Source organism: Setaria viridis, chromosome 6 (assembly GCF_005286985.2).
Source record: "Setaria viridis chromosome 6, Setaria_viridis_v4.0, whole genome shotgun sequence".
NCBI lineage: Eukaryota > Viridiplantae > Streptophyta > Magnoliopsida > Poales > Poaceae > Setaria > Setaria viridis.
The window spans coordinates 26,597,930-26,607,646 of record NC_048268.2 but is presented as its reverse complement, the minus strand read 5'-3'; the positions used below and the strand labels follow the sequence as shown (position 1 = coordinate 26,607,646).

The window sequence follows — 9,717 nt, the reverse complement described above, 5'->3', positions numbered from 1 at the left end:
TTTGTTACGCAACACCAACTAGAAGTACACACCTTAAATGTCAAATATGCTATTCAAGCTACTGGGGCTACTCAGAATACAAATCAAGTAGCTCGCAATGTAATTTTGAATTTAGAAGGAAATAAGGTGGGTGCTTATCCTTTAATTCTGGAAGATCAAGGAATAGATATTATTTTGGGGGTGAATTGGATGAAGGAACATAAAGTTCAAATCGATATGGATAATCAGGTCGTTAGCATGAGAGATGACCAAGGCCACCCTTTTGAGCTCCAATTACCCGCTCATCCCTGTTTGGACCAGATGGTCAAAAAGACTAGAGCAGTGACTCTAGAATCTATTCCTGTGGTTAATAAGTTTATAGATGTGTTCCCAGAAGATCTGCCTGGACTACCGCCTGATAGAGCGGTAGAGTTTACCATTGAGTTAGAACCGGGCACTGCTCCTATCTCGAGAAGACTGTATTGGATGCCACCTAAGGAATTAGCAGAATTAAAAGTACAACTCCAAGAATTGCTGGATAAAGGTTTTGTCCAACCTAGTACTTCACCATGGGGCTGCCCTGCTCTATTTGTTAAAGAGAAAGATGACATATTAAGGTTACTAGCAGAAATGCCCGTGCGTTGCTACGGGTAACATAAAACATAAAACATAAGTTTCTTCTTCATCAGTAACTTGAGCATATGATTTTGCCTTCTTTCCCACCCCTCGACGTAGTTCTCCCGCCGACCATGCTGATCGTTGATTGTGAAGGCCTGACATGGAACTCGTGTGTTCATGAGCACGTCCCTTTGCAAGGAGCGTCGGTGCAGCGGCAAACAGGCTGCCCTGAAACCTCCCATCCGTTAAACCCGAGCTCCAGTACCATGATGTTCTTTATCTCTGAATCCTCCTTGGTCTCCGATAGATAGTCAGAGAACATCCGAGCACATGTTGGACCTCGCACCTGGAGTGCAGTGATACAACAGTTAGGAAGGGGAAAAAACTATTTTATTTACATATAATCCCTGCACTGGACTGAAAGATAAGATTTGGATATAAAATGAAGACTATAAGAATAAAAGAACACAGATAAAACAGAGGAAACAGGACTTGCTGCATTGCTGTTCCTGCCATCAGATACTCCATCCGTCCCAAATTACTATTCGTTTTGGCTCTTCTAGATACATAACTTTTGCTATGTACCTAGACATAATATATATCTAGGTGCATGTCAAAGGCTATGTATCTAGAAAAACCAAAACGAATAGTAATTTGGGACGGTGGGAGTAATAGCGATGCTGCTGCCAAACTAACACAGTTTGGGATACTAACAGCGCATGAGATATGAGCATCACTATTCATTAGAGAGTAAAATTGTAAAAGGTCTCTGCTCCAGAAGAAATATCGAGTGGGTACAACTCCTAGCTATCAACTACAGGTGGAAGTAGAGCTAGATGATGAGATTTAGATAAGACTGTTCAATTGGTCATCTATTTCATCAGATAATGTTTGGAAGTTAATGGATGTTTAAGCGTTTAGCAAAACCAAAGCCATGGGCATAATAATCAGCAATAACATCATAGGCCTTGCATTCTCTATAGAAGTTAAAACAGCATCACAGCGTATATTTCATTAAAGTCAAAAGCAAGCTGTTATCTGCAATTTCACACACATTTCTTAATAAGCAAAAAAAGAAGTTACAATTGGATGTGACATGTTAATTCTAACTTCCTGTGTGGCTTGTCAATAAAACAAAACAAACTCCCTTTGTGCTTTTCCCCAAGGGAAAGATTTATTGCGTCATTTGCAACAACCATCCAGTGGAAAAGGAAAGGAATGCCTCTGGATAGCAATTTTTTCTTAGATACCTCCCACAAGGAAGATTCTGAATCCTGAACTTGTATCATTATTCCTAGCTAAAGCTAAGGCATCCTAAACTTTTTTGTTTCATACTAAAGTTTGACCCAAACATGAAAACCTGAACAGAGCATTACATATACAAGTCTAATATGCAGGACAGAGCAGTGCATATACAGGTCTACTATGCAGGCCACCAGTATGATCAAGCTAACGAAATTACAAGGGTAGGGCAGTTAATTTAATCAGAGGAAGGTACATGTGGAGACCACGCTCAAAAACAAATTGGCATCACCAAAGCTGTTGTTGGCTTAACAATTGCTTAGTCTAGTGGACATCTTAACAGTCAAATGCTAATATGATGTGCATTGTGCAAATTATCAGTTTCCACAGGAAGATGAAGATCAACACCTCTACTGAGCTGACAATCATCTGTGCCTCAAACCAACACATATATGTTTCCATTTGCAAAAGCGAATCAAGCCAACGGACGTGCGATAGTTCCTAGAACAGCATTATCCGGGGAGAATCAGATTCCCCTGTATGTATAGGGAACGGGGCAGAGTAGTTGCAGGGTGCGGAGCTTCGGATAGAAGTGAGAGAAACGAGGGCGGCGGATCTGGGACCTGGCTGAGAGCGCAGTGGAAGACGAGGGTGTCCTTGCCGCTGGCGGCCTGCACCAGCTCCGGCATCCGCGCCGCGAAGCTGCCGCTGGCGAAGTGGTGTGACCCCGCGATGTGCGCCTGGTAGCTCCTCTCCTCGTCCCTTCCGTTTCCAATCGAATTCCCCAGCAACACACGGAGAGGGCAAAATCAGAATTCTACGCTCCGATTTCCAAATCGGCGCGGCGAAGGGCAGCGCAGCACAGGCATCGGCCCGCGGACGTACGTACCTGACGTCGATGATGGCGACGCGGGGATTGCCGCGCGCCATAGACACCAGCTTCGCCGCCGTCGGGCTCATGGCCGGGACGGAGGCCGAGGGAGCGGAGGCCGGGCTCCCCATGGGCGGCGCGGGCGGGGAGGCCATCGGGGCCCGTTTGGGCGGCGGCGGCAGCGGAGCCATCTTGGGCGCCGCCGCCGGGGCCTGCGCCGTGGCGGCGACGGCGAAGAGGGCGACGAGGAGCGCGACGAGGGTGGCGGCGACGCGGGCGGCCATTCTTGGTTACGTTGCCTGGTCGGTGCCTGCGCCGCCGCAAGCCCCCGCCCCCGCCGCCGTCCCCTTCGCCGGCTCTCCCGCCGCCGCCGCCGCCGCTCCACGCCGCACCACCGACGCTGCCGGCCGCCCGCGCCCAATCTCCCTCCGCCTCTCTGTTGTGAAGAAAGGAGAAGTGTTTTTCCCGTTAACCCCCTCCCTTCTCTTCTTTTTCTACCCGAGCTCCCCTCTTTTCAACATTTGGACCGCGGGTTGATTACTAAAAAGTCAAGGGACTTTTTTGTAAAATAACCACGACGGACGAAAATCCAGGCAGAGGCGTTACTTGCTTTAATAATAGGTAGATAGAGATGTGTGGATTACCGTCCCTTAAATGCGGTAACTATTAAAAACAAGTATCCGTTACCACGGATTGACTTGTTATTTGATCAACTAGCTGGAGCCAAGGTGTTTTCAAAGATCGACCTTCGGTCAGGATATCATCAGATTAAGATAAAACCCGAAGACATACCTAAAATAGCCTTCTCAACCCGATATGGATTATATGAGTATTTAGTTATGTCTTTCGGACTGACAAATGCCCCAGCGCATTTTATGTACCTCATGAATTCGGTATTCATGCCAGAATTAGATAAATTTGTGATCGTCTTTATAGATGATATCCTCGTCTTTTCTAAAAATGAAGAGGAACATGCGCAACACCTGCGTATTGTTCTAAGTAGACTCCGGGAACACCAGTTGTATGCCAAGTTCAGTAAATGTGAATTCTGGTTAAAGAGAGTTCCATTCCTTGGGCACATACTGTCCGAAAAAGGAATTGAAGTAGATCCCGGGAAAGTCAAGGACATATTGGATTGGAAATCACCAACCTCTGTTCATGAAGTAAGAAGTTTCTTAGGAATGGCCGGGTATTACTCATCCCCAATTTCTCAAAAATTTCCAAGCCAATCACAAAATTGTTAAAGAAAGAAGTGAATTTGAGTGGAAACCCGAATGTGAAGAATCATTTCAAACCCTAAAGAGGCTACTGACTACAGCCCCAGGGCTAGCTCAACCTGATATAGAGAAGCCCTTTGATGTGTACTGTGATGCCTCAGGGATAGGAGTAGGGTGTGTTCTTATGCAAGAAGGCAGAGTTATTGCTTATGCTTCTCGTCAACTGAAGAGTCATGAAGAGCATTACCCTACCCATGATTTAGAGCTTGCTGTCGTAGTCCATGCATTAAAGATATGGCGACACTATCTTTTAGGTAGTGAATGTCGTATCTTTACTGACCACAAAAGCTTAAAGTATATATTTACTCAAATGGATTTGAATATGAGGCAGAGATGATGGTTGGAGCTAATTAAAGATTATAAGTTAGAAATCCACTATCATCCTGGTAAGGCTAATGTGGTGGCTGATGCTTTGAGCAGAAAGGCCCAGTGCCATTGTACCACTGTTCAGTCTAATCTTAAGACCTTATGTGAAGAATTGGAAGATTTAAGCTTGGAAATAGTAAAGCAAGGTGCCCTCCAGAACATTATTGTGCAAGACACTCTAAAGGGGAGAATCATAGCAGCCCAAAAAGAAGATCCTTGGATTAAGGTGCTCTATCAACGAAAAACAGAAGGAAAGATTTCCGAACTCACTCAAGAAGAAGATGGAGGACTCTATTTCAAGAAAAGGATAGTAGTTCCTAAGGAGGAAAGCCTAAGAAAATTGATCTTAGATGAAGCACATCTGTCTAAGTTCGCCATTCATCCCGGAAGCAATAAAATGTACCAAGATTTAAAGCAAAGATTCTGGTGGGCCAAAATGACACCTAAAATTGCAAGATATGTAGCCGAGTGCGACACCTGCCGGAGAGTTAAACCAATACTACAAAAGTCGGCGGGTTTGCTTCAACCTTCAGAAATCCCTGTCTGGAAATGGGAGGATATTTCCATGGATTATATAGTTGGATTGCCTACCACTTCAAAAGGATATGATTCCATATGGGTTATTGTCGACTGACTCACTAAGTCAGCCCACTTCATCCCAGTCAAGACTACCTATCCAGTGTCGACATATGCTAAACTCTATATAGCCCGGATCGTATCCTTGCACGGAGTACCAAAGACAATTATCTCCGATCGAGGCTCCCCCAGTTTGTTTCCAGATTTTGGGAACAATTACAAAAAGATATGGGCACTACTTTAATTAGAAGTTCTGCCTATCATCCCCAAACCGGAGGACAAACAAAAAGAGTCAATCAAATTTTGGAGGATATGTTAAGAGCATGTGTCCTTACCTTCTCTAAGCTATGGGACAAGTGTTTGCCCCTAGCCGAGTTCTCCTATAATAATAGTTATCAGGCTAGTATCAAGATGGCACCTTTCGAAGCCTTATATGGTCGAAGATGCCGAACCCCCTTGAATTGGTCGGAAATAGGAGAAAGGACACATTTAGGATTAGATTTGGTTATGGAAACCGAGGAAAAGGTTCGAAAAATTCGTAGACATTTGGAAATAGCCTAGTCTCGACAAAAGAGTTATTCAGATAAAAGGAGACGGTCCTTGGAATTTCATACCGGAGATTTTGTATACTTGAAGGTATCCCCAATGAAAGGAGTACAGCATTTGGAATAAAGGGTAAATTATCTCCAAGGTACATTGGTCCTTATGAAATTCTGGAACGAAAAGGTCCGGTAGCATACAAGCTGTCATTACCAGACCAACTTACTTCTATACATGATGTGTTTCATGTATCCCAGCTTAAGAAGTGCTTAAGAGTTCCAGAAGAGATTCTAGAAGATCCAGAAATTAAGCTCGAACCAGATCTAACCTATGAAGAAAGGCCTATTAAAATTCTGGATCAAAAGACAAGAGATACCCAAACTCGAAGTATTACGTTTTACAAGGTACAATGGAAAAATCATACTCCGGATGAAGCTACTTGGGAGCAGGCTGAAGACCTAGAGTCTAAATATCCTGAACTATTTGAAACCGTCAGGATCAGATGAACAGAAGCCACCACCCCACTTCCCTTGTACAGAAAAGAGAAAGATAGATGGCCTGACGCAGTTTCCTTTCCATTCTCAAAGCCGAGGATTTAACCCCGAGAATCTCGGGACGAGATTCTGTTAAGGGGGAGAGGCTGTAATACCTGCCATTTTTAGTCATCAAAGTAACTCTAAAGAAATAGAAGCAATTCATGAAGGAAAGGAGAAGAAATTGGCTAAAAATCAAATTCGGGTCAAATTTGACCGAAATTTGAATTTTGAATTCGAAATTCAGAAAAATTCGGCAAAAATATGGAATGGGAGTATAAGGGTGGGCAAAACTTAAATATCAAGATTTGGGACAAGATTTGGTCCCAAATACCTCAAAAAAAAACAAAGAAAGGAGTTAAAACCGAATTGCACTGTTCATCGTCCGACAATAGGAATTTCAGAAGAACAACATCAGACTCCATTTTGGAAATTGATTTCTGTTAAATTTTTCAAATAAGTGGATTAAGACAACTATATCATATTAAAGTATGGACTTTGGAAAAGTATCTTTAGGTGTTGTTGATCGAGAATAGTAGAGGGAGCCATTTCAAATGGAGGCCTAAAGTCAGCATCCTGTCACGGTAAACTGCACCACTGAATTTAACTAAGTCTGAAACAGCAATATATGGCCAAGTTTGGAGCCGGTTTTAGAGAGATGTGGAGTAAAAGGTGTACATGTTTATGGGCAAAATGGAACCCTTGGATGTTGTAGAACGCAAATGGAGAGAAGTTGGACTGGAAGAAAAGGATTTGGATCACTAAATTTAATTACGAAGTAGGGTAAATGACCCTGTCAGGTGACTGACGAACTGAATGTCGAGTTTCAGAGAAATTCAGACAAATGAAAGAAAGGATTCAAAATTTGACTATACTAGGATGATTATCTCGGGTCAGAGCAAAAATAAAACTTGGAGAGTCCAAGTTTATCTACAACATTGCTTAAAGGACCGTGGAGCCGTCGGATTGCAAATCGACCGTGAAAAGGCTGTGAAGTTTCTGATGAAAGAAGAAAGGGAGGACGGGTGATAGGGTCGAGCTTGACGTGTCGCCGCCAGCGCTCTCGGTCGGCCGCCGGCGCTCTCGGCAGCTACGCCACCTCCTTGCCACGCGAGTCCCTAGCTAGACCGCGCCGCCCCTTTTACCGCCGCTCTTTTTCACCGCCGCCGCTCCTTCTGTCCAAACCGCCGCCGCCGGATAAAATTCTCCCACCACACCACAGCCCCCGTCGATTCCTCTCGCCCACTCCTCCATAGACACCCCAGCTACACCTCAGTTGAGTCGTTGTCCAACATCCTTGCCGGAATACCCTACGCCGCCGTTGTTTCTGTCCGCCGTCGCCGCACCTCCTGCTCACGGTGAGCACCTCTTTGCGCTTGCTCTCTTTCTTCTTGGGTAGTCGTAGGCGGGGCCTTGGGATGCTAGGAAGCCGTAGAGGGAGTCGTCGGGGTAAGCAAAGCCATTGTCGTGCTTCGCCACGACCGGCCGTAGGCGCCGCCGCCCGCCGCCGTGGAGGGAGTAGCTCCAGCCATCTCCCGGGGAGCTGTCGCCGCGCCCGGGTGTGCTATGGCATGGGGATGCTTCCCCGGCCTAGCCCCGTCGCCGGTGGGGCGCCGGCCGGCGAGCCGCGCTGCCCCCTGTTGCGCTCGGGATTTTGGCGGGAGGAAGAGGAAGGCGCTGGAGCCGGGCCCGCGTGTCAGTGGGGAGAAGGGGAGAAGAGGAGGCAGGCCGGTCGGGCGCGGGCGTCAGTTGGGCCAGCATTCCGGAGGCCCAAGAAGCTGGGGCGGTCGGCCGTTGGAGAAAGAGGCCGGAGGCCCAGAGATCCAGCAGGCCGGCGTTGCGGGAGAAAGAGAAAAAGAAAGATGGTCCGTCGGGCCGTCGCCGGTTGGAAAAAGAAAAAGAAAAGAAGAATCGGCCCAGAGAGCCCGTTAGAGGAGGGGGTAGGCCGGCGGGTAGGATGAATAGGAAAAAGGGTGGGTCCGCGCCGCGGGCCCAGCGCAAGAGAGAGGGGGTAGAGTAGGGTCGCGTGAGAAAAGTTGTCGGGGGTGTTTTTCGGGAAAAATTAGATTTCCTTTATAGAATAATTAGTTTAAATCCGAATCTCACCATTTAAATCACAGAAATTTCTAGGAGTGTCCAAAATTAGTGAAACCAATTTTGTTAGGCTTGTTTTATTTTCCTTTATGCATTAAAATTTTTATACCCTAGAAAAATAATAACAATTTGAGTATTTATTTAATGCCTTTCTTTTAAGGTATTTAAATAAATACTTAATCTTTATTAAATACATAAAATATGGAATAACATTTTCATAATTACAAATTATTATTAATTCATAGGAAATTAGGTTTTAAAGCTAGAAAATAATTATAACATTTTCTAAAAATAAAAGAAAAGGCCTTAAGTAAGGATAATTAAGAAAATAAAAATTGTGGGCTAATCTTTTCGGGTTTTTGTGTGTTGGCTTGCAACTTTATCATGATAAATTGTATAGTCCTTGTTGGCTTGCAACTTTATCATGAAGGAAAGTTGTATGGTCTTGTATTCAAAAAGTTGCATTCCTAACTCTGCATGTGTTGTGTTATAGACACCGAAGCACCAGAAGGAGATTTCTCGGAATATTTAGAAGAATCTCCGGAATTTGAGGAAGTCTTTGAATTGGTCCCCTGCGAGGCAAATCCTTCGGACAGTGCTAACTTTTTTAGCGAACAAGGCAAGCCCCGGTGCATTATCCCTATTATTTTAGAGTCAATATTTCATGTGTCCATTATTGGTTATTTGCCATATGTATGCACTAAGTCTAGGAGTTGCTTGAAACCCATTCTTGTGCATTATCATACCTTGTTTTAAGGACATCTTTGCCACTTGTTCAAACCTTTAATAGATAACCCAAGTCTAGAATTGCTTAGTTGCTTAAATACTTGGTTTACCAAACCTTAAGGCAAATTTTGAGTCATGCATGTTAAATATGGAAAGATGACTTGGAAATTAAGAAGCGGACAGAAGCTAAGGATGTAGTTCTGTCTGCTAGATTAATCTGGTTAAAGCCCGATTCGTTGTCTTAACCTTTGATCAAGTGAAAGACATCTGATCACTTACTGGGTATGGGACCAGTAAAGCCCAGTAGGTTAGTAAACTCTCTGATCGGGAATACTTCGTACCCGCGCTTGATGTGCTGGAGATTGGCAGGGGCGTAGCCTGAAACTCACATGGTGATCGGGCAACACGTGGGGTCCCATGTGGGGGTGCGTCCCTGGGTCCGGGTAGTCTTATTCCCAATCATTGGATTTGCTAATCGAAAAGTCGTTACGTACGACCTGGACAGTCGTATATAACTGGTGACCAGGGTACTCTCCTGCAGGATGTAATATGATCCGGATCGCCGCAATTCTTGGTTATGAATGCACTTGATCACTGTTGAGCATCGTAGCATAAATTCATGAATGTCATATCTTTCTGATGATGTTTGGTATATGACTTAATACCTTGTTGTTTGCAAATAATCTTTTATCATCACCTAGAATGGTTAGGTAAAGACTTAACCCAAGTAAAGATAAAACTAAGGTCTCACTTGTAGTAAGCTTTTTGGCAAAAATGTATCAGCCAAGTACACTGAAAAAGATATCATGTACTTCCAAGAAAAACTATTATAATGGTTAGTCGGGTAAGACTTGCTGAGTACCCCGTACTCAGGGTTATCCCTTGTGGCTATCTT

The 9,717-nt window shown here is 44.6% G+C and overlaps 1 protein-coding gene across 1 annotated transcript; it reads right to left on the bottom strand.

Moving 5' to 3' along the window:
• Window positions 1–489: 489 nt before the first annotated feature.
• LOC117859556 (arsenate reductase 2.2) lies at window positions 490–3,145 on the bottom strand. Its single transcript, XM_034742683.2, has 3 exons — window positions 2,729–3,145; window positions 2,463–2,601; window positions 490–943 (listed from the first exon to the last, which is right to left on the bottom strand). The coding sequence occupies exons 1-3, from the start codon at window positions 2,992–2,994 to the stop codon at window positions 773–775; spliced, it is 576 nt and encodes a 191-aa protein (XP_034598574.1). The 5' UTR covers window positions 2,995–3,145; the 3' UTR covers window positions 490–772.
• Between the last annotated feature and the right edge of the window lie 6,572 nt (window positions 3,146–9,717).